A 26,176-nucleotide genomic window follows, 5' to 3' on the forward strand; every position below is an offset into this window, starting at 1 on the left:
GGAAAATGCTCAGCGATACAAAACCTTTACAATAGTCGAACATATTTTGAAAGCCCTTATGCCTTAATGCTTAAAGTTTTCACACTGTGTTGAGATGCCCACCCGAGCCTTTACATGATGTGTGCCTGTGAAAAAGGTGCATGTAGCCAGAACAGAGACTCCTTTGTTTGCATGTCTGGGGTCTTCCACAGCATACGCACTAAGGTAGCAGTTTGACACAGCCAGCAGATTGCATTACACATAACATCAGTGGGCTTTTAAAAAGAGAAAACCACTAATCAGAAACAGCTTTAAAGGGGCCGTTTACTGTATGCTTGGACACAATCTGTCCATTCAAACAAGATGTTTTCAAGGCTTTCAATACTGTATGGTTTCTGTACAAGCTATGCATACGAGCTGCACAAATGGAGCTCCCAGACGTTTTGATGATATTGATGTTTTCCATTTAGTTCATCTGTTGAGGTTTCAGCCTATATGCAAAAGTGTGGGCGTGTTTTTTGTTGATCACTGTTGTATATATCTGCCCACACACAAAGGGGATAGTTTGTTGAGTTAAAGATTATTAAACATCTCAATTATCCGGAATGACTGAGAATGTTCTTGGGAGGCATACAGAGTTTTGAATCACACAAATAGCGACTACTACCGATTCCCTGGTTATAAAAACAACCAAGCCTATCAGAGCTTTCTATGTGTGATTAAGAATGGGGGCTTTTTGTGTTTGTGTAATTTGACTTACAGAAATAATAATAACATCTCTTAAATCAGCATTCATCTTGACATAAAAGTTCTCTAGCAACCATTACTGCAGCTTCTGTGTCAACTGAAAATTACGTAGACGGGAAGGACATATACGTCACTAACTACTGAGGACAAAGTAAACGCCCCTCCCAAACAGAAAAGAGTTCACTTGAATATAATTTCAGACTAAATAATAAGGTGAAAATGGTAATTCAGTCTGATTATCAGGCTATCATGCACATGCATTGCAAATAATGCTGACAGTGGTGTATATTTTTACAGCGCTTCAATAGCTGCATGAAAAAGATCACAGATAACCAAAATGGCTGCCTCAAACCACACCCACACAAAATCTAATTTTGGACAATTAGTGTTCTTCATTCAGATTCATTTCAGGCCTGATCTGTTTAGTTATTGTGCAGACTCGTACCTCCATATATATTTTTTGTGCTTTGGCTGGCTTCTCCTCACCCTATAATCAGTCTCTGCTTCATGTGGATACATGTCCATGTGTATATATGTACATACGGTAGATTAGGTAAAATTAGAGACTAAAAAAAATAGCCAGTTAGGAGTGAAGCTTGGAAGAGAAAACAAGCCAGTGGCAGGAAGAAGGAGAGCAATTTTGTGCATCTCTTCCTCTCTTGTGTTGTACTTGTTGCATTGTGTTCCTGTGCAGGAGAGGAAGCTCGGGGGCCCCTGGTCTTCGGAGAAGCAGCAAGTTTCAGCCTGTTTGTGCCTCTGTGTTTTCTTTTTCCAGGTGTCTTGCTGAGCTGCGTCTCTCTATCGATTTGGCCAGCTGCAAGAGAACAGTGGCTGATGGTCAAGATTAGAATAGAAACCTCACTTGTTGGATACAGGCTCTCTCTTTCTCGTCGTCTTTCTTTTTCTGTCTGTTTCAGTATGTTTATTTTTGTATATTTCCTAACTCTGACACTGTCGTTCTCTCTCTTTCTCCTTCCTTCTCCGGTTTTTCACCCATGTTCACCCACCCGATGATTGACTCTTGAAAATGTATGACTGCAGTGCAGACACATCCACTAAACTTCATACACACAACTCACCCTTCGCACTCTCAGTTCACTTCAGATCAGTTCATGTTGCCAAATTGTGTGCACATAAAGTAATGATACACAGATACACAGAAAATTTAATAAGCTAACAACTTGTAAGTTATAAAGTTTCTAGTAATGTTCATTTGTATTCTAGAAAAGCAGTTTCAAGTCTGATCCCTTAAATAGTACACAGTCTAATTATTGCAGCTTTTGATGTACTGCTAAAAACCACATTGACACCAGGATCAGTGCTGATCAATGAACCTAACGTTTGTTTTTGAAGGAAGAGTATGGGACTTTCTTCGGATTATAATAAAGGAGTCTCTGTATCAGCAGTTTTTGCCCAGATACAATTTGAAGTATGCTAATAAGTTTTCCATACAGAAATAGTTTGAATACCACTCTACTGTCTGGACGGTATGAAGCTAAAGCCAGCAGCCAGGTAGTTTAGCTTAGCATAAAGACTGAAGAAGCAGCAATACTCTGAAATAAACGTTAAAAAACTACTCATGAAATTAAACTTATCTAAATACGCTGATTAAATGATAAAAGATGTTTAAGAATAGTTTGAGATTTGTGGAAAAACACCTATTAGCTTTCTTTTCAAGCGTTAAATGAGAAGGTTAATATCACTCTCATGTCTGTTCATTAAATATGAAGCTGGAGCTGGTTAGTTTAACTTAGCATACAGACTGGAAACAGGAGGAAACTGTGGTCTAGGTATTTAAAATCAGAAAAAGAAAGAAGGATAATTTTGTTACAAGCTGTTGACGTGACATTTCACCCCCCCCTCCCCCCAACCTCTCTCTCTTTCTCTTTGTCTCCCTCTCTCTCTGAGGCAGAGACACCTCAGTACACCCTGGCACTGCACACCCAATGTGGGCGATGCTGATGTGAAAAGGCACCGTTATTTAACAGTGACTCACAGTGCACCATTATACCCCCACCACCACAACTGCAAAACTCTCCTCCCTCTACACCCCCCACCCCCCTTATGTGTTTCTCTTTCTATCCTCTATCTTTGCATCCTTTCCCTGCAAGAAAAGTTAGGGGGACATTTGAGACAAAGGATGAAAAATTAAAATTGAGGGCCTGAAAACGCCAACACAAATCTCACTCCCTCTTTGAGGCCGTACGGAGCCGCTGGCAAGGTCACGAGAATGAAGTAGAGATACATATTGTACGGTGCGTATTTAAATTTCAAGAGAGCGCGTAATTTTGGTAGCTTGAATTCAGGCTGAAAAAATGTTTTCAGCTATAAACCAGCACTGGGGCATCAATATCTGAAAACAATGCTGGAGGAACATCAGAGGAACATCAGCACAACATCCACGCCCATGCTAAGAGGGATTGTAAGTTACAGTTGTAACCAGGGATCGGTTGTTCTTTATGTAGGTCAGTCCATGTCAGCCAATAAGTCCAATTACCATCAGACTCTGAAATAGAACAAGCTATGACCCCTGCTCTGCCTTTATGGGGCTGGAATGGATGGAAATCCTTTGTCTGCCACTGAGTTTGGATTTTATAAAAATTAAATAAAAGATTTATTAAGAATAGATAGATATTAGTGGGTCCAGAGTAAACACCAGGATGAAACAATATTAGAGTGAATTGTTCAAAGACTTGGATTCATGGTGATGTGAGAAGTCAACGTTACCCTTGTTCGAAGAACACGAACAGATTTATCTTTCCAGACGTCTGCTGATATCTGAGGCTTTAAAGAACATCAAAACGACCCACTGTCCCACTCTTTTTGCCGTCGTCCCTCGGTCCCTCCTCAAATACATAGCCCGCAGAAAAGCAGCATTCCTCCTCCCCCCAAAAACAGCAACTTATCAGCAGCAAGAGTGCACTCAATGATTCATACACTCTTTTAAGAGAACTTGAAACCTTGGCTCTATTTTGGTCCCGGCCTCTCTCTGTATATGCTGCAGAGGGATTTAGTGGGACTAAGTAGTTTGATATTTCTATTGGTTTTCTGCGTGTATTTTCACTCTCTCGTTCCCTCTTTCCCAGTGATCTTTCTCATCATATGGAGACCAAGGTCATGGCTGATTGAAATATAATAGAAGTGTAGACATCTGGCCTAATACTGTGGGAAGTTAAATCTATTTTAATGGCCCCTGCCGCAGTGGATTCTCTCTGATGCAGTCTTGCGCTTCACTGACAGTAAATCACAATGTTCTCTTATTACCCTGACTGGAATGAGGGCATAGAGAAAGAACAATGAGGGATCCACATCATTTGTTTTCACCCCTCCCTTGCTTTTTCCTCTCCTCTCCGCTCCTCCTCTCCTCCCCTCTCCACTCTGTTTGCGACTCATAAAGCAAGGGGCTTAAAGAGAGTGACATCATGAAAATAAAAATAAAGGGGATTATGGGCGAGCTATTGTGCCATATGTGATTACTGGGGCTTCCATGTTCCCTTGGGGGGGATGAGTGACTACGAGACAACATATTTTATTTATTTATATGATTCTCTCTAATGAATAAGAATGGGAAATGTGGATGAGACCACAGAATTGCCCCTCTTGTCAAAAAAAAATGCTGCCTTTGGTCCAAACATTAAAGAATTTTCTATTTCTCTCTGTTCCGGTAAAAAAAAAAGATCAGAGATCTTTTTTCACCCTTCATCTTTGATCTATAACTGTGAGGGTTTTTTAAAAAATTGAACTGACATAAATGTGCGGCACATGGCACTTTTTCACACCTTTTCAAAATACTTCTTTTGCGGCTGTGTTTTTAGAGTTCAGGTACAATTCAGCACAGGTCCACCCACATGTGCAATGAAGAGTCAGGTCCTTTTTACCCACCTAAATGAGATCCATTTTGATGTGACATTTGAGAGAATTACCAGTGCATGGGGGAGCACGGAAGAGGTTAGCTCACTCCTTTGCTATTGGCTGAAGTACACCACAGCCCACCTTTAGTGACGGACGGTATGAATGACCCTGAGCTACTATCGGTCATGGTGAACCCTCCCACCCCACCCCCTCCTTGCACACTTCACTTATCCCAGGTCTGTCTTGCTATCAGTCAGCCTGGTAGGTCTGCTATTCCATTCTCCTTCTATTGTACTACTTTGTCTGCTTCTCTTGATACATCACCCAATTGGAGTTCCTTGTCGTTTCAAAGCCAGGTCAGATAGCCTTTGTGGACCCTGCAGACCGTCGACTGTAATGGTCACTTGTGCGGCACACCTCAGCAATGTTCAGCACCCGCTGATGATGATGAGTTTGATTTGTGCCCTTTCTGTGCTCTGCAAGGGTGATCTTTTAAGGTGAATATTGAAATTCCCCATAAGATGTTTTAAAGATTTACTGTTGCCATCCGTCTATCTGGAATACTCGGAGTGGACGTGAAGACCTTTATGTATGCATGGCCAGCTGTTGTTTGTCGCCAAATTCATGCTGCTCTGTCATTTTTTTCACAAAGTAGCATATGGCTGGATGACTTTCTATAGGACACTGTATACTCATTCAAAGTTATGTGGTTCTATGACGCAAAAGAGTTTTTTCTTCTGATTAGTTCTTTTTAAAACATTATCAGAGTTTTCTATTACAGGAAACATTTTGAGTGTGTCAGTCACTGAAGCTGTAATAACAAAGTCCATCAAAGACAGACAGCTCTTGTCTTTTGGACAATTTGTCCCCGTCAGCCATGACAGGCTCTCTGGTGTACTGTGCAACATTTTCATTCTCCTCCCTTTGACGAACACATCATTGTTCCCAGATGAGCTGTCTTCTGCTAAACACCTCATAGGCCACGCGTGACTCCATCACCAAGCTAATGACTTCATCTTGTCTTCAAGGCCATTTGTGTCAGGAAAACTTTAGCTGAGCTGATTAATTTGTTTCCACTTAAGATAGCTTAATTACTTAAAATAATTGACATGGTGAAGCTATATTCGGTAACAGAGACTTTTCAACCTACAAGCTTTCATGTCAAGGTTAAATTTCAGTTCTTATTTACATTTGAATGGCCAACAATTCTATAATAATCTTTCGTTAATTTAACATGCTCTGAGGATGTAGGGTTTTCACGCAAGTGAGACGTCTAGATTTTGTGTACCTTATTTTCCTGAATAAAAACAAATTTCAATACAAAACTTTTACATACAGAATCAACGTTACTTTTTAAGTTTAAATGATGATACGATGTCTCCTGGAGTATAACACCAGGCTGAAAAGCAGAAAGAGTTTTACTGCCCTCTCTAGTTGAAACTTTAAATTCTGTTGCATCTTTGGGTCTTGGGTGTGGTTAGGAGTGATTTCTCTTGCACCTGCAACCACGCCCAACAGTGATATCAATATGTGCTACACAGCAAGGTGAGAAGCTAAACCACATGGGGTCAGCAAGAGCACAAATTTCAGCTGCTGTTGTTATTTAAAGATTAATAAATATATTATTTCAATCAGCCAATTTCCAAAAAAAAAAGTGAAACTATTTGAATCTGACCACACATTGGTGCCAACATGAAATACTTACAAGTTTTTGATAACTACAAAAATAGAGCAAACACAATGTGGTTAGTATTCATAAAGGACTGAGGTTCGGTACTGATCCCAGAAGTAGTTAGCAGTTAGCATTAAAACCAGTTTTAATGTATGCTTTAAGTGATAGAATGCATGTTTTAGTGTAGAACATCAGAAGGCATAATAAAATCAACACTGTCCCCATTGGGATCATCATTTTTTTTCTTCAAAGAACCTGCTTTATGTATGATGAGTTATAATGCCTTGGAGCAACATATCTCTATAACTATGTTAAAACAAAATGGTGTTTTATGTTGAATGGCAACTGATGTACAAAAGATGCTTTGTGCTATTGTGAAAGAAAGAAAATAAGAGAAGAGTTGATATGTAGAACCTTCAGATGTCCAAAGTAATGTCCTCTTCTCCAGGAATATGACAGATTTGCTTAAATTTCACCTCTGGGGGGGAGTTGAAGGTTAGCAAGAGAAGGCTGAATCAACATTTGGCGTGTCTTTCTGACCCCTCTCTCTCTTATCCAGTCACGTCCTGAAAGACAGTATATTTATGAATTATTTATCTATGTTTGAAAATATTAAACTTGTGATGTCCTTGTCCCGTGTCTTATCTTCAAGGGCATCATAAAAAGCTGTAAAGAAGAGAAAAAAAAATCCAAAGCGATGGAAGGAACGGTCGTAAAATAGCCTCTGACAGAGCATTTAAATCTTGGTACATACCTCAGTGTGTTCAATTACTCATCCCTGCCAAACAAACATCTCCTTCTCTTTCATTTCCTCTTTACAGTGATTAGAACAGCTGGTACAGTTGTAGTAGAGCTTCCTATCACAAGTTACAACCCGTTTTGGCTTGTGAGCCATTATAGCCAAGCAGTAACTACATACATATGTCTATGAGTAGCTTCTCAAATGTTCTCACATTTGAGAAGCTGTGTCATTTTTTTGCTTAAAACAATAACTAAATTATCATGATTATTTCAGATCCATTTTCTGTCACTTGACTAGCTGGACAGTCTTCTAACCATTTCAGCTCAAATCTTGCGACCCACAGGTTAGGAAACACTGCAGTGAAAGGACAGTGCTATGGTATGGTCATTAAGGTTAGGGCTAGTCTGGTTTTTCCTCCATATTATCTGTAGACAGAACCCTTCACTTTGCAGTTACCCCATGGTCGGTCCATGAGAAATTTAATGTTTGAATACTCAGATGCCATACTTTTTGTAGCCAGGAATAGATGCACAAACCAGTGAGAATTGTTAAATTTTTTTATTGAAGTAAACCTAGTGCCTATGCTTGTTAACAATAAGAACAAATGACAACAATGATAAATGTTAGACACCAAAGAAAGAGACATTTGCAAACCCTTTATCGTGGGAAAGGGAATTGTCAGTGATAATATTTCTGAGCAAGCACCAAACGAGGACAGTGAGTGTTATGGGAAGAGAAAATAGCACATCACCCCCTGATAGTAAACATACTCTCTTTTATTATTATTATTATTATTATTATTTTCTCCCTAATGACAGCGCACATTACGAGACTTTTATCCTATCTTCAAGCACCCGTTCTGCTTGTGGGGACATTGTAGTTGTTCCTCAACATTTCTTGCCATTTGTTTGCTAAAAGTATTTGTTTTCAAGATGAATTGCTGCACTGGCAGGCGAGATGACAGCCTACACGAAGATGATATTGAATTGATTTCTGAAATGTTGCAGAACGGGCTAGTTGATGTGTACCACGAGACATGAATAATAAAAATTCTATTAAAAAGCTCTTGAATGGCTGACACTGGAATATTATTTGTGATGATTAATTTTCTTCAGTCATTATAAAGGGGAGTTGGCATCAGATTGCCTCTGACAAAATTGCTTTTCATTCCCCGGTGAATACCCTCAGTATGTTTTTTGAGAGCACAAAACCATATTTCTCAGCGTAATATTATGTCAAGATAGGCCCTGGAAAAGACAACCACCAGCTCTGCTCATGTATCACCTTATTAGTGCCATAAAATCTGTGCTGTTTTACCTGGTTGGGGTCATTTGAACATACTGGATACATTTCATAATAAAGAATGTGCGGTTTGGTTAGTCCAATTTTACTATTTCAAAAAAATTATACGATTGGCATTATAATTATGAGATTATTAAATAGTTACTAAGTGAGTGTCAATGGTGTTTTTCCACATAATGAATTTGATTAACTGTATTTTAAAGGCGTGCAGGCTGACAGTTTGTTGCTTCAAAGCTGTCAAGATTTCTGAAGCAAATTACTCTGTACAGCAGCTGTTGTTGTCTAGCCTAACTCTAATTAATTTGCTGTGTACGTTTGTGTTGAATTAATTCTCAACACTTTTGTAAGCGCAACAATTTGCATTTCTAATTATTTTTATTTTCAGCAAAACAGCCCGAATTGACTGCTGCAGTTCTGTGGCAACAAAAATCAACAGGTGCTTTATAAAAGCCAATTAAGAAGCTTTTTAATTACTACTGGAACATCCTTTGTTAGCTGTTTTTCTCCTAGTTTGTTACTGAACTTCAGTTTCTTCATTAAAATGTTGTAAAGCAGTATGATTGTCTGATGGACACGTTTTTCTTAGAGATTCAAGAGTTGAAACCACCCCCCTATTTTATTCATGTTGTAACTACATGTAGCACTCTTTTAAGGCCCAGGAACAAAGTTTTTAATGTTGTTTTTATGATGCTGTGTTAACGTGGCTTTCCCCTGCGTGTTTCCTCCCACATTCCAAAGATATGCAAATGACAAATGTCTATCTGTGACCTGTCCTGCGACCTTTACTCAAAAGTAGTGAAGGTCGCTGTGATTGCAGTGTTCCTGATTCATCGTCTTCTAAAAAATGTATTCCTTTCTTTTCTCTGCCTTTTCAGAGCTACTCCAGTCAGGGTAGAGGCAGCAGTGGTGGTGGAGGAGCAGGGGATGAAGACTACGAAATCCCCCCCATCACACCCCCGAACCATGCCGACCCTTCTCTGCTGCACCTCATGGAGCACGAGTCAGGTTACCCCTTTCACTCCCTGCCTCACAACGGCCTGCTCAACACCTACTCCTATCCCGAGCTGCCCGCCCTCATGATGTCCAACATGCTGGGTCAGGACACCCACCTGCTCTCGGGGCCTATGCACTCAGTGAGTACACCTTTTTTTGTCTGTCCCTTTTTAGCTGCGGCCCTTCATGATCGTGCAGGTCAAGCGCTGAGGTAGGCAATTAGTCTTCATGGCCAGAGAGCTGCAAGTCAGCGCAGAGAACATTTTCTCTGAAGGTTTCACAAGGTTCGTGAAAGTTCAGTCTCAGTTTCAAAATGTTTCCAGATACTGTTGATCCTATGATACTCCTTTGAAGCTAAAAACACGTAGCAGCAGGGAACAGCAGGGAAACAGCAAAATGGCTAAATCTTCTGTGTGCAGCTCTCAGTAGTCTCAAATTATTTTTCGTTACAGCAAAGTGTTCTTCTATTAGAGGGACAATTAGCAAGGTTAGAGGCCAAGGAAGCTGAGAAAGTGAAATCTGAGCAAGGCCAAAGTCTATACATGCAACATTTGTAAATACAGAGAGCTGCTGCCTCCTTAACACCCAGACCTTTGCTATAGAGCTTCTTTAATAACTATTCAGCTGCACAACTCAAGGATTTCATTGCCTCAAAGTGAGCTAAGAAAAGGAACGTGAAAATCGGCACTGCACATTTTCATTTGTTATGATCGGCAAAGCAAAAAAGGAACAGGGAGAGATTGGGGGGGGTCCCTTGTCAGCTACTTTTTCTTCTCAAAAGGATGCTAAGGACCACGACTCCCCCCTTCCAGTAAAGGGACTTTTCTTTTTCCTGTGTTAAACATGCTTCAGACTGAACATGTAAACACCCCTGGCGAGCACATTCAGATGCTTTAATCATAGGATCGAACCAGATGAATTATAGATGGCCTGAATTATTCAACGTTATATACTTTCATCTGACATAAATATTACTTTTTTCTCGCTGCCCTCCATCATGAATATTTATGCTTTAATGTGAGCATCCGTGGCATTTATCCTCCGTTAATCAGGTCTTATGTGATTTTCAGAATCAAACAGCATAAGTTGCAGGCTCCATTTTTTTTTTTTCCGTGGGTGGTAGCTAAGGCCTCCATTAAAGCCAGCCTTCGGATTAGGTCACAATCCATTGGCTGCTGTGCTGAATAGACTCGGTGCAGGAGAAAGATGCTGTTGACTGGAACATTTACAGTCAATCTGCTTTTTAGTGTGGATGGCTGGTTTGATGAAACCTATTCAATAATGTGGATGGGTTGATTTCAGTAGATGACAACATATAAACTGTAACTCTATGTGCCTGTATGCAGTATTTATGTATAAAGTAGTTTATACTTTGTGATGTGCATACATGAGTATCTGCAGCAAAGCAACCCTTTTTGGCCAATAGTATTTTAGAAGGAAACAGAGAGGGAGTTGCCTGTTTCTTAAACAGCTTTTGTTTCACCTTTGCAATTATTTATTTTCAAATAGCCCTTCGGGGTAATGTTCCATTTTCTTATTTCACACCCCCTTTTCTCATAAATGAACCGTCATTGCAATAAATCATTGCACAAACAGAGACTTGCACACCCTGTGAAAGGTCCAGAGATTTATGTAACACATTCATGTTTCCCACTTCCACATTTTAGTACTACTCTAGCAGAGGCTGGCTAATAATAGCTGCTATTAATATTTCTTGTTGCCTAGCAACCCCAGCAAGTAATAGCTTACTCTGAAAAAATAGATGACCGATAAGGAAGAAGTGGGGGTGGGGGTGGGGGGGTGGGGGGGGATTCAATTCATTTATTATCTCCTGGGACAAGAGGAGCTTATTTCTCAGGCTGTGGAATAGGAAAGTAGGCTGTATATTGAGAAATATTTTAAAGCAATTGAAAATGACGTTATTTTCATTTTGTTCCATTAGGGATGTTTCATTTGATGTTTCCTCAACAAAGTCAATTAACCTTAATTTCATACTGATAAAGGTATAATAAGGTAGATTGAATTTATGTCTGCTGAATGCTTAAAAAATAATAAGGCTGGATGGAAATATGCTCTTAGTATAACCAGGGTCAGAAATAGAGAGACAAGCCTTTGACTTTGTTGTATTGTATTAACAAAAGCCTTGTGGTAAACCCACAAAATTGGAGGAGATAGCTGGAAAACCAAAACGCTAATCATTCAGCAGTCTTCTTTAACCATCGCTGAAGAAGCAAATAAAAAGTCAACAGTGTTACCTTAAGGATACTCTTCTCTTCAATAAAAGCTATCCTTCAGTGTACATATAAACCTCCTACAAGTACAAGCTCAGCTGGAGCAACAGATATGCTTCATCTCAAGGGATGTTGTTGCTGGTTTTTGTACAACATTTAGCCTAAGGCTAAAGCTCTGTAAACTTCTCCCTGCTTTGGGATTCTCTTTTTCAGCGCACATCGATCCTACAGCAAACAGAGTTAAATCATTACAGGATTGAGAGCAGTGGATTGGCCATCATCATCATGCTGCATAGGCACACAATTTTGCATCAGTTCGTCCTGGTAGCTTTAAAATCTGTAATTTCTGCTCATTTAGAGTCGACTGTATAATAATCTTATGATTTCTGGCCCATAGAACAGTATATGTCTCTGCAAGAGCCCTGTTTTTTCTGCTAAACTTATTCTGTCTGGCAACTTGCTCTTTTCCATCTAATAATGACTCCACAGGCTGTAGAAATATTAGCTGGTAAATGAAAGAGATGCGTAGATGATGGGAAAAAACAGGTGTCAGTGTCACATGCATTGTAAGAGTATAAGGCACGTTTCAGAGCGTGGACATTTGATGTACATTGAGGTTTGGTTTTGTACTTTTATTTTCAACTGGCAGATCCAGCACTTTGTTCAGGTGTGGGGTTCGGCCCTTTCTGCTGCAGTCCTATGTTGCTCATAATAGGCTTTACTGACAGTTTTGAACCATTTCTCCGACTTGAAATTGCACCATTTACAGGGACACCAACAAGCAGACGGATCAACATCGGCGTTAGAAAAGACAGAGCTGTCAATCAGAAAATGCTCTTACATTCTCTCAACTCCTCCCAACAACGCTGACCTACTCTGTCAGCTCTTTTGAATTGAGGCAGAACGGGGCCTTGTCTTGGATGGCTGGATACTGTGAAATGTAACATGCCTTCGTGTGAATACTCGTTGCTGAGGGAGAATCCCTGTCTCACCCTTAGCTGTCAGCGTTTCTGCCACCCCTGCTCTCTGGGAAGAAGTGGCACCCAGGAGTCTCATGTTCAACAAGCCCCCTGATCGTTCAGGTCCGACTGAGGCTACAGCACGGGGAGATGCAAACAAGATCTAGGTCTTTGAAAAAAATGAAGCAGGAGGGACACTCTGCAGCACACGGTAAAGAGGGGTCACGGAGGAGTTTGCAGAATGGCCCCAACACAGAGCCTTGAGGGGTGCCAGCACGTTTAAATATTGAAACAGCGCACCTGTCTCATTATCGGTGTAATGAGGCTGATTAGGGAGGAAGAAAGCCTCTGCTGCCAAAGACGCAGCCACCAGTTTTACAAGTTTATTTCACACATTCAGTCAGATTACTCCTGATATGAACTTTGTTCAGTTTTGTGAAACATGTGGTGCTAGATTAATGTTTTTGGCAGGATGTGTGATATGTGACAGGTCTTTTTTGAGCATTCTGCAGCGTTGAGTCGATGACAAGTTATTGTTGATATAATTTGTCACTTAAAGATATTGCTTTGGTTATTTTTTATCCGATTTTTGATTAATTGATTGTTGTTGGGGGTTTTTGTTGAGAGCAGAAGAACTCCACTGTAAGTTAGAAAACACACTGCCCAGCTAAATTATCACTAATTGTTATTGCTGACTTGTTAGCAAACAGTTGCCCACCAACACATCCATCAAACTAAAAGCAACTTGGACATTAATTCAGAGTCTTGTTGGTGGGTACCTGAAATATGTGTAATCTCTTTTTAGCTCTGGTTCGGTTTTAACCAACCCCTGAAGAATATATCTGGGCCTCTGGCCGTTTGTCTGCTGTTTGATGCTGAGCATGTGTGATACATTCGTATTGTCAGAGCTGTTTTGCTGAAAACTGCTGCTGCTGGCAAATGGGTTTACAACAGTACAAACCAACACAATTAGCTAAAAGAGGCTGAAAACCTGCAGAATTAGGTGATTATTCACTTTGAGCAACCGCTTTCACACTACACATAGTCATTCATTTCACTGGTAATATAGAAAATATTGACTAGTGGAACTTCAGCTAACTAAAACAAAACTTGCCTCTGTATGACAGAAATACTGAGTGCATTAGCACATGTACGTATGTGCAATCGTGCACAGTGCATAAGTACAGTGTGTTCACACTATGTAGCATGCACAACTATGGTACAGTATAATTGTGTTTATTGTGTGGGCTTTTATTTCCAGGATCAGTCAGAGTCAGAGTTACTGATTGCTACAAGGTTATGTGAGCTTGACTTAATTTGACTTCATTTAATCTGTAAAAGGAAATTTATTTTGCATCACTTGGCATTTAGGACATAGACAGCATGGGGGAAAGGCCATAACAATTTTAATGCAGCGACATAAAAACTATATTGACAGCTGTGGTTATTGAGAGCTGTGGTTATTGACAACGCAGGGATAATTAAATAGTGTCCCAATCCAGCCATTACAGTAAGCCTATGAACACTGTACATAAATCTGTGTTGTGAAACATCCAGTAATATTCAGACAAATTTATCCAGAAATGAATACACACAGAATGCAAAAGGGTGAAAATAAAAAGTCTTCAAAGTATAATGTTTTTACAAAACAATACAATCCACTAAGTGGCCTAAACTGCACAACATGTATGTTTGAAACTGGCAGATCGCCTATTCCATTTTCCAGGCACCATCCACTGCCTACCATCTAATAAGAAGAACTTCCTTAAAATAAACTTTATCTTAAAAAAAAAGAAAAAGAAAAATTGTAGTTTGTCTTGACTTCACATGCCAAGTGCAGCTGGATTAGTTGTGTTTTTTAAATTGAAACAGCAATCTTTTTCCCACTGTAGGTTTTCGACATATCTCATATGACCTGCTTGCTCTGCTGCCTTTCACTGGGAAAGATATGACATCTCAGTGACGTTCCCAGATAAATCACTTTTTGTAACAGTTGAAATGTTTTCTGTTGTGGCTTTTCATTTAAAAAAAAAAGACAGATGCCCTTCAGTGCTACAATGCACAACAGGGGTGAACAATATGTGTCTTGTAGTTGTCAAGAGAAATGACAGCGAGATAATTGGTAGGGCGCTCCCGTTTCATATAAACTGAAACAAATGGGCTTCCAAAGAGAATTGGGTTTTAAAAAAGCAAAGCTTTGTTTTGTGCAGCTCATCATGCAAAGTTCAGAGTGAAGTAATGAAGAGGAGTATTAAATGGATTGAGCATTAAAAACAAATGCACATTCATGAATATTCATGGAACTAATTCAAATAACCTTAGGCGACTGTTACGACTAATGAATATTTAAAAGAGCTTGGTCACAGAGATTTGAACAGTGCGTTACAGCTGACTTTCTGCGATCATCATGTACAAGGGTAAACAATTAAGAATGGCAAAAACAGATTTCAGTGGTGATCAAAATACATCTGGGAAACAATGTCTCATGTTGTCACATTAGTAATGGGCCACTGACGTTCCAAAAGCATGCAAGAGGACAAGAAGGTGCAATATATATATATATATATATATTTATTAATAAATTAGTCAATCAACAGAGTATTACAAAATATATAAAAGTCTTGAAAATCTTTCTCTTTTGAGCTGGCTCAATCAGGAAGATTTGAAGAGCAGGAGAGGAAAAGCAGCCACATCGCAGCACCTAACAGAGGGGGACTCAACCTCGGAGGGACCCGGTCACTCGTGACTAAACATGTCTACATTTGACACGCTGGTTTTGAAAAAGCCTGGCACCCTTACATGCTGCAAGTAGGAGAATCCCTTACTGCCCACTTAAAAGGGGGCCTCGTCTGCTTCCTTTGAGGGATCAGCGTGGTGACTCTTCCTCGTCGCCACCACTGCACTGCTAATTAGGCCCACCACAAAGCCAGCCTGTGGGGATAATGTCCCATTATTAGAGTCATTTGTTTCAATTAACCGCTCTGTGATTCTACAATAGCACGGCGCAGCACAGTGCAAAGAAGCCATTACTCTTGCCCAAGGAACCACTGAGGTTTGGGACAAGAGTGTTTGTAAGAAGGTTACAGATACCTGCTCCTGCCAGTGGTGGTGCTGCCAGGCTCCACAAACTGCCCAGTCACACTGGTGAGATGTTTCAGCAAAAAATCTTGTAAATACTGTTTGTTGTTCCTGAAAAGTTTTGATTGAAGGTTTGTACAAGGGGCCGTTGACGTGAGCGCGGACCACTGAAAACTATAGGCTCCCTTTTACATGCAGAGAGCATTGTGGTTGACTGAATTACTGTTCTGCCACTGTACAATTAAGCTGCTCTTGTGATTTTTAGACTGCAGTCAGGTTACTTTGTGAACGTTGTGCATGAGGGTCTCTTTTTTTCTCTTCACCTCATGCATTACTCTTAGAAACTCTAAAAGCATTGTCTTCATTTTGAGGAGATATAGAACATACGTTGAAAGCAGATTGCTTTGACAACTATTCCCCCTCCACTATCTGGGACTTATGAAATGCCAATTAGTCTAGTGCCTTTATAGCCACCAACAAGCGACCGTTGATAATAGCTGTGATTTGTTGCCTGATAAAAGAGGAAGAAACAGTGTTTAAATAAATGTCTTTGATGTCTGTTCATTTTTACCTGATAATTTGCATAGTGGTTTAGCAGCTAAAAGCTTCACCGTAAACTAGTGTTTTTGGACACTTAACAGCAATAACACAAAGATTCTTATCAATTCCAAGTGCTCCCAAATACAATATGGCAGAGCACTTTTAGGTCCTTTCAATACTAGATAATGGAAACTTCGATTGTTACCAAGAGGTTGCTGCCCTGTGATGCCTCTGTTGCCAGGCTCTCTCATTGGCTTTCTCCCCCCGCTGCGCAGATGTTTACAAAGAGACATCACCAGCTCACATTAAAGGGTTCAAGTTGTCCCCTCGGGCTGTTGCTATGGAAATAACCCTGCTATGGTCGCTCATTCATGTTTGATTAATTGTTTTTTCTTTTATGTGCTGTTGCCTCTACAAAGACCTCATCATGGGAACATTTCATCTTGAAAACAAACAATAGGAAAAGATGAATATGTCCAAATCTGTTTTATTTGGACTTTGAGATATTCTCTCTTCCTGCTTTGTGGACATTTTGTGGATGCTCTGTGGTGTTAGAATTCTTGGAAACTGTGTTAGAGTTGTATTAATGTTCATAAAGCCTGGCCTACAATCATGAAGACTAATTTTTATTTTGTTTCCCAGACTTACCTGGACTGAAAATAAGCATTTTGCCTTTTACCCCTCCTAAATTGCAGAGTGTAGTACTGAGCTACAGCAACCCACTGGGGCCAATTAGGATGCCAGCAGAGCCAGGAAGTGAATAGCAGATGCTTTTGCCACTATTTATTAAAATCCAATCTGCGGGGGCCCCTCCAACAGCTCGTTAAACTACCGTTAATCTAATTAGCTCTCACTTGCAACTGTTTTCACCACATTACCAAATACAAGGGCCTCGACTTTGCAATTTAGGCTGATTAAGTAGGTCCAGTGCTGTAAGGCAGAGCTTATAGGGAGGAGCTCCACAGAGCTGTCAGTCATTTTCCAGAGTCAGATAAATCATGCAGCTTAGTTCAGCAATGGCTTTGGGCTCGAGTATGAATTAAAATGTGTGCAGTGGGAATATTGGTTGAAATCAAATCCACATTGCCAGCTCAGTAGTGCAAGCCTGCATCTTTGAAAACACTAATGAAATACTCCACATCATAAAGACCTTGTATATTTGTAATGGCATGGTATCAGAACTAGATACAAATTCCATAATGGGCTCTTTATGGATCAGGTCTATGTTTTCCCACTGATGTCCTTTCATGTCTTTTAGATCACAACCAGAATCTGCACTTCCGGTTCATTATTGTTTGGGCCGGGTTGTATTTTCATTTGATGAGTGCTGCTCTCTGGACAAGTGCCTGGTTCTACTCAAAGATCTGTGAGGCGGCTTTGACATGCAGTTCTGCTCATTGCTTACAGATGGGCAGTCTGACATGGAGCTGTAATAGCTTCCAGATGGCGAGGGCACCGTATATATCACCGTATATATTTTAAGACATATTTTAACCGAGCCTTCATGGGGAAGTAGATGACGGGAATATACAAAGACATGACACAGGAGTGATTGTAAAGTAATTGTAGGATAAGACATGAAGATAGTATGAGATGTGAAGAATTTGTAATTTAAGTTGACACTCACACATTGTATAATATTCAAACAGGATGTAAGAAACTATTTTAACAAGCATCTTATATTTTGGATTCCATCCATGACATCTACAGGCAGTCTTAGTTTAGAGGAGGTTGAAACATTCAGATCTCAGCTTTGTTTACATTCTCATCTTTCCTGCCAAAAAGGCCACAATCTTGACGGCATTACGTACAGGGGCACTTTGAAATGCTAGGTGAAAGCGATATCTAAATAACAACCAAGTGTATGTAATAAAAAAAACAAAATGTAAGCCCACATGATCCCCTACCCTAATTATGGAAACTTAACAAAGACTTACTCTTTCTCAAAACCCACTCCAGCATTTTCCGCTCCAAAACCATCTGATCATACAGTCAGAGAGAAGACTGGCATCGTGCTATAATTCATTTCAAATACACAATGTTTTCTGGAAAAAACTTTGGATAGTATTCATCATTTATTATACATTTCTGTACTGCCTGCATCCTTACAAGCTGCAGCTAACAACTGGATGGATGATTCAGGTGACAAATGTGCTTTTGCATTTTTAAACCAGCTGACTTTGTAGCCACTCGTGAAAGATGTGTGCCACAGTCTGTGTTCTGATATTTTTTGTTGCACTACACAACCTTCAGGAACCCACTTTTTCTTTTGAGCTGCGAGCTACAGCTGGTGGTGAAAATTGCAGAAAAATTATATATGGCGTCTTGAAATTACATTATTCTCACACACTGCTTTTCTAACCAAGGCCATATATCTATTTATAAACCCACAAAGGCTTAGAGTCTGTAACAGCTGCACTAAGCTGTGCTTCTCTCCAGTATGCTGGTGTGGAGAGGTCCGTGTACTGTTGAAGAGATCTACTCCACTGTACCGCATATACATTTTTTACACATATCTTTATTTGATATCCTTGGTCAGTGTTTTTAAAATATAGATAAATAAAACATATATTAGAATACCGTAACTGCTTGAAACCCCCACTGTACACCATATTGGACATATATTCATCAGGTGGACAGAAACACTGGTAAAATACAAAGGGCATGCTTGTTCAATACAATACACTAATGGGTTTTGTCGCTAATGTAGCAAAATATCGATATCGGGGACGATCCCCGTGTATGTGAATGGACTGTATGGGCTAAAATAATTATTGTACTGTATTTTGTCCACCTCATCCTGCGTGAAGTGTAAAGCTACTCTCCTTAATGACAGCTGCTCTGAAGTGTGACTGATTTGTATTCATGTTCATAATATATTGCATGTTACAAGCTTCTTTCTTGCCTCTTAAAAAGCATACTTTATAAAGTTAATTCTGACATGGAGGATTATTGAAACGTCCCCTAGTTTTACTGGCTTTTTTCCAACTCTGTCCTATACTAATCTTTGATTGATGTTCTCGAGCTTCTTCAGCCTCTTCTGTATCACCGTCAGCTGCTGAGTAGTGCTTGTACTTTGTCTCATTCATCAGGCCAGTAGACAAAAAACTAGCATGTAAAAATGGGTTTCTTGTGTATTGTCTGTGGATGCTTGCACACTAACCGTGTACCACAAACTGTACAACAGACCAGTGTTGTGTGTGTTTTCCCATTTTACAGTTGTTATGGACGTAAGTGGATGGCATTCAGATTTGATTTAGTGTTGCGCTCAGTATCTGCATCATGCTGTGGTGTAATGACCATCCCAGTAAAGAGAAAGTGTGCATCACCTCTGAGTACTTCCTGTTTGGTTTTATGGCCTTTTGAAATCGATACACCATGCAGCACTCTCCACTTTGCTGCTCAGTGTAGATGATGATGATGATGCATATATTCAAGAGGCTGTGATTGGTCAAACACTTTTATACAGTCTCATACTATTACCTGGTTTTATTGTCTAATTTTCTAGTCTCTTAAACTCTTGTCGGTCTCTGCGTCTGCGCCCGTCCTACTTTTTGTTATCAACCCTCTTCTCTCTGCATCTCTGCACCTCCCATCCTCCTTTTATCTGCTCTCTTTACATCAACTCTCTTTCCTTTGCATCTCACACTATCCACTCTTCTTCATTCTTCATTCTTCCTTCCTCTCTCCATCACTCTGTCTCTCTCTCTCTCTCTGCTGTTTTGATAGTGACACAGTTATCAGGCTGTCAATTCTAATCTTGTCTTGCCAGCGCAGTGCTGTCCATTCAGAATTACAGCTACCCCCTCCTCCCTATCTCTCTCTCCACACCTACCACCACTTCCATCTCTCTCTCTCTCTCTCTCTCTCTCTCTCTCTCTCTCCCTCTCTCTCTCTCTCTCTCTCCCTCTCTCTCTCTCTCTCTCTCTCTCTCTCTCTCTCTCTCTCTCTCTCTCTCTCAGACAACGGAAATGCTGATGGGATGAGCCAGCTAAGGCTGACACTATACTTCTTTTGCTTGTAAACTAGAAAGCTCTGTACAAAATATATTTAGACTCTACTACTGCTCTGTACAGGCCATGGCAGTCATACCTAGTAAGAACCATGTGAAAATGCCTTTTTTTCTCCAAGATTAATGTTTGGAAGTTTGGATTCTTTTCCGTTGTGACACTAGTATAGCGTCAACATTTATGTCTCTAGAAGTACATGGTCTGTAAATGGTGCTTTGACTGTAACTTTCACTTTTTTCACATTTGCTAAAAAGATTTCCATCAGATGGAAAATTTATCTTGCAGCTTGTAGCTTGCAAGCTACAGTTAAAGTAGAGACACAGCATCTCCCTCACACTGACACTTATAATTGAAATAGTGAACATTAATTAGGAAATGTGGCCTGTTCCTCAGTGACTTTGAAGCTAAATTGATATTTCTAGATTCATATTTTGGGAAATCTTTTTAGTGGGGATAGCGTGAACTTCCCAAAATATAAGGAACTGGGTATTTAAAATGTCTTATGTATGAAATGTAGCTTGCACATTGTGATCCAGTATTTTTCCAACTACTGTGGGTGTCTGGCCAAACATAGACAAAATTACATCATGTCACATCACAATATCTCTAACACAACTACAGTGGTGAAAGACAGCCGATAAAGGTCCAAAATGTCTAAAATACGAATGGTAAACGTCAGGACCTTGTGTCAGCACATCAGAATCAAAGAGCTACTTTATACACTCACCATTTTGCAACACTCACACAGGGAGAAATCCATCGTAGAAGAGGACCAGATACCAATCTCTCCACTGACAGTATCAGAAAATAGACCAGAATGCAGTGCAGTCACAATATGTTGCGTTATGAATAAAGGATGTGACTCTCCCTTTTTCTCAACTGACAACAACATCCGTCATAATCATTACTGTGCTGACAAAAATAAGCTTGATAATGTATAGTGGATATGTGGTAGAAATGTGTTCATCTACTCTACTATAATTTGTAAAGCAAGCAAGTAAAACCACTCTGATACATATACATATGTTTACATATACATATGTTTGTGATTAAGGGAAAGAAGGAAAACAAAAGGTAACCAGTGGTTCCAATATTTGAGTAATTTTATCCGCATAAAATTACTCAAATATAGTGACCAATATCAGATAAGAACGTTATTCTGGTCATGCATACTACACAGAGCCACTGCAGATATCCCCTCCTGCAAACAAAAACAATGATCTTGAGAAATTTGCTATCATCAATTAAAATATCTGCTGATGGGGTAAGCAAAAACGACTTGAAACTATCTCTTTGAACTAGCTTAAAACCTTTTTGTGTTCTTAGTGGAGACAAATGTTATAATTGTTCGTCTTTCTTAGATATTTTTGCAGTGAAGACAGTGACAGTTTGCTTCTCTTTATACATGTTTGGGATATCGATGTGACAGCAAGGCAATTTACTTTTCACTCTTGTTGTCTGCTCTAACCAGAAAAATAGATCAATAGATCAGCAAGTACAATTAAGACCAGTAACTTTGAGACGTTTAATAGTATAAATGTTATGACTTTTTTCATTGGCCTTTGTGCAGTGAAGTTCTCACTCACCCAAACAGGTTGAGGGGAAAATGAAAACAAATTAAAATTCAGTATCTAATAAAGAATCTAAGGGTGGATTTGTCCTATAACGCTGTAACTAAAGCAAAATTATTGACACTGTTACTGCTGTGAGTGGAGTTTTGTTTTTTTGTACTCTTTCTAGATATATGTTAAGCCATATCCCAGTTTCACTGATATGTCATCTTCCACTGTCATGAACATGAATCTCATACAAAAAGAGGGAAAAGATAGAAAGAAATGAAAGAATATGGCCCTTGTTCTCCTGGTTGATTGCATGTAGCTGCATGATGTTTAGTGTCATTGCTCCTTCCTCTGTGTGAATACATGTGAATTTTCCTGGAGATTTTTTAGCCTTCTTTTTTTCTATTTTGTCATTCCATTAGCTCTACCTTAAGTTTATTCTATTTTCACTTCAAAGGATTGGGTGGAACAGATGTCGTTTCAAATGCCTGTCTTCTGCCTCATTGCCTAAAAGTGAGGGATGATTATTTTTTAATGAAACCAGGCGTACTCACACACAAAAAATAAAATGAATATTACCTGTAAGCTGTGAAATAGACAAGCAATACTTTCACATCACCCTGAGTGAGAACATCCGTTCATTTCCGCACACCACAAAAGCCATTTTGAAGTTTTTCTTTAGCTGCCAAATGTGCTCCTGGACCTTGAATTTTGATTAGTTAATTTCATGCTGTGTGGAATACAGTGTGTTGTTTGGCTGCAAATGCATTGCTGAAACAATGCGATTTTCAAAGGCAGTCATTTCCTGTTTTCCAATTGACAGTTAAAGGGGAAAACATTGCTGGTGTTTAATCCCATGATAAGTATGCATTAGATGGATGTGAACGTCTTCAAATGTCCTAAACTTGCTGTTTGATACTCGCGCGGGGACAAATCTTTTTCATGGTTTGTTCTCCCCCTGCTGAGTTTTAACACTGAAACCCAGGATCAGTGGATCATGAAAGGGAACTTTCAAAGCCATTTAAAATTTCTAAGCTGCAACCTGATGAAATAGGAACCTGGCCTTGGAGATGGGCTCGCTTTGCCAAAAAAAAAAAAAAGACTTCACTCTCACTTCACTCAAAGCCCCTAACAACATTTGAGTAACTCTCCATGACCTCTCAATCGTAAATAGTGCACATAAATATCCTTTATTTGACATAATACCAGTGTATATCATTATATATTCACTATGTCATTATATCTTCTATTATATGGATGGAAATTGGATTGGTTTTTCCTGCCTTCATAGCATCCAAGAAATCAGGTTAACTGATGTTCCACTGATACTAATGGCAACATCAAGCTGTCACTTCTTCCTCGCCATCCTCCCTCAGCTGCACCTCTTCTCTCTCTTTCTCCTTATCTTTCTCTCTCTCGCTCCCCACTCCCTTCCTCTCCCTCTGTCTCCCGTGCTTGATGTGTTCTCTCCTCAGCAAAGAAGGCAATTTCCATATAGAATCACAACCAGGATCAGGTGACCTGGATTTGACTCCCCGTCAAAGCCCTGTGCGGAAAATGAAAATGTATTCATGTGTGTTGGGTGGAGTACATCACACAGATGTTAGCAGTTTTTGCCTCCTGAAAATGTAGTGAGATTGCAGTGTGTTATTGTTAACAAACCAACTGGGTGCATCCTATGAAAAATATAGATTTAATCCAATTTTTATGGAAAGTGGAATTTAAAATTATTTGTGATCCACATGAAATAAACAAAATAAAGACTGAAAGGAAATATCCATGAATTCAAGGATTTAACAACACACAAAGTAGTACCAATGGGAAACCAAGTGGAACCACTACCTATGACATTTTAATTAGCGCAGGACTATCTCCCCCCACCCTAACCCATGTTTGGCTTGTTTCTCCTGAACCACACCCCCCCTCCAACACTCCAGAGGCTAACATGTCTCGCTGACGTTCTGTTAGTCTTCGTTTGCCCATGTCCGTAAATTGATCTGTTTTCTTTTCTCAGAACAAGCCACTGCTGCTATTCGCAGAACTCACCCTCTGTCTAATGTTCATTAAATGTTCTATTTCAATTTCATTTATGTTGGTCGTCATGCTACAATGGTTAATGGTGAGGGTTTTAAAATGTGTATATATATATATATATATATATATAAATTTAACCTTGAGAGAATCTTGAGAGTATTGTAACCAGTCAGGTCATCATGCCCAAAAATACACTGACTCTTCAAGTTTCTTTCTGTAGTAGCTGCAGCAAAAGAGTTATTTTCATCAACTGATTTATAACCAGCAATGTCATTGTCTCTTTTTCTCTCGTCTGTCCTTCCCTCTCCATCCCTCTTGCTGCCTCCAGATAAGCAGTGAGAAGCGGGCCTCAGCAGAAATGATGAAGCCCAAACCCAAACCCCAAAAGAAGAAGAAGAAGAAAGACCCCAACGAGCCACAGAAACCTGTGTCGGCCTACGCGCTCTTCTTCAGAGACACCCAGGCGGCCATTAAGGGCCAAAATCCCAACGCCACCTTTGGGGATGTCTCCAAGATTGTGGCATCAATGTGGGACAGCCTAGGAGAGGAACAGAAGCAGGTACAAAAAATATGCAGGTCTGGAATATCTGAAACAATAAAGCGGATGGGGAAACATTATAGACTGTATAAAACATGAACGCAGTGTCTGTGACGTCACCCATAGGTTTCTGAAGAGCTGAAGCTTAATATGGGTGGCTCCCAGCGTCTCAAGCCGTTGCCATCTTGGCATCTGGCTAATCCAAAAATGGGCAAAGAGGTGGAGCTGAAGCAAGCTGAATGAAGCCTGGTTGCTGAAACCACTTAGCAACTAGCCACCTGTGAGGGCATAAGTATGTTAAATAACCCCCCACCCCCTCCCGCTGAGCAGTTGTCATCAATGGGAAATTAGCTATAGAGACCAAAACTGTTTGTTGCGTTTTTTGGCACTACTGCGTTACGTTACGTTTCAGCCCTGGAGGTTGTGAAACACAGAAATCTCTAATAGATACATTGAAAATTGTTGCAAAATTGATGAAAAGGAGAGACTGTTTTGTGTAGTACTTGTGTGTAGTGCACACAAAAGGAACATGTGCACAAGCACTTGCACATGCACATGCACGTACATTGACCCCAAACACATACGTGGATACAGTCACATTCACACATTCTGGTCCGGCCAGTAGATGGCATGTGTGCTGCAGCAGGCAAGCAGCCTTTCCCTGGCATTATGTGCTGTGTAATTACCAGAACATTGCTGTGAGATACAGCTCACCTTAATGAGCTAGTTCTTCTCTTTCTAAAGATAATCCACCCGTTTATCCCCACTCCCCTGACTCTCATAAAAATGATTTTCTTTCTAAATTTAATTCTAGCAAGGGGAAGGGTGTTGGAGTATTCTGTGCAACAGCAGCCATAAAACAGTCAGAGACTAACAAAGTTGGACATTTTACAAGCAAGAAATGGTCAAAATGGGAAAAATATAAACTCACCTGGGGAGATTTAAGAAGTCTAAGACTGATATGTTATGCAGTGAGCAAATACACTTAGACCCACATGCTGGAGCAACCCTGCAAAAGCAAACAATCAGATGTGAAAACACACACCGGCACACTACTTGTGCTGTTCTATTTCTTTCCAACTGTCATAATGCAAAGGCGTCTTCTGAGTTTTTCAGTGCAGTGTCCATCAAAACAAAAAACTGAATCATCTTCTTTGCCAAAACAAAACTCCCACAAAGCTCTGGGCCCAGGTACGGTCCACACTTCCTGTGTCCTTCCAGGCTTTATAGCTGATACCTCCACACCATGCATCTTCATTGGCCCTCTGTCAAGCAGGGATGTGTGAAGTTCTCATTTCCACTCTCTATATTTATATCTCTCGCTCGCCTGCTATTTTGATCCTGCCTAGAATACAGAATTAGTGATCCCCCCTCACTATCGCCCCGTCCTTGGATTTAGCTGAAGGGCATCTCGGCTATCCAGGAGTAGTCTATTGTTTTTGTTGTTAACGTCATCTCCAGTTCAGCAGTAATGGGTAGGATATGCTAATGATGAGTTATAGGAGGTCATGATGTTTTGCCTAGTGGGTATTCAACTACACAAGAAACCAGACTTGTTAGCTTCTTTTGCTATTAGCAATTCTCCTGGGATGAGGAAGGTTTACTTTAAAGAAAGGATACTGAGTAAAGACAATGTTCTAGCATATGATGTGTATTTAAATGCACCGTATTTTCCATATTGTTTCTTTTTGGTGTTGCGCATCAGTCATGTACATCAAGCAAACATCAATCATACTCGGTTTTGAACTGAGCCTTTTTGGTACTGAGTAAATGTGTTCAAAGCACCGAAAACACTACGAAAGCTGGCATCATCAAATTTGTAATTACTTATTCTTTCATCAGATATTTCCTGATTTAAATGAATGCATTTAGCCAGTTTTACACTATTTTATATTGAATAAAATGTGTTTATATTTCTCAGAGTATGGTATTGATGAAAT

At 39.9% G+C, this 26,176-nt stretch overlaps 1 protein-coding gene across 3 annotated transcripts in view; it reads left to right on the forward strand.

Annotated features, from left to right (window-relative positions):
- Positions 1-26,176, forward strand: part of LOC123975318 (thymocyte selection-associated high mobility group box protein TOX-like) — a 79,528-nt gene that overhangs the window by 46,610 nt on the left and 6,742 nt on the right. For all 3 annotated transcript variants that reach the window (XM_046056714.1, XM_046056715.1, XM_046056716.1), the window contains 2 exons: positions 9,170-9,427; positions 24,027-24,257. In XM_046056714.1, coding sequence (XP_045912670.1) covers positions 9,170-9,427; positions 24,027-24,257 — 489 coding nt within the window. The remainder of the gene's footprint in view (positions 1-9,169; positions 9,428-24,026; positions 24,258-26,176) is intronic.

This window comes from Micropterus dolomieu, linkage group LG08 (assembly GCF_021292245.1).
Source record: "Micropterus dolomieu isolate WLL.071019.BEF.003 ecotype Adirondacks linkage group LG08, ASM2129224v1, whole genome shotgun sequence".
NCBI classification, from domain to species: Eukaryota; Metazoa; Chordata; class Actinopteri; order Centrarchiformes; family Centrarchidae; genus Micropterus; species Micropterus dolomieu.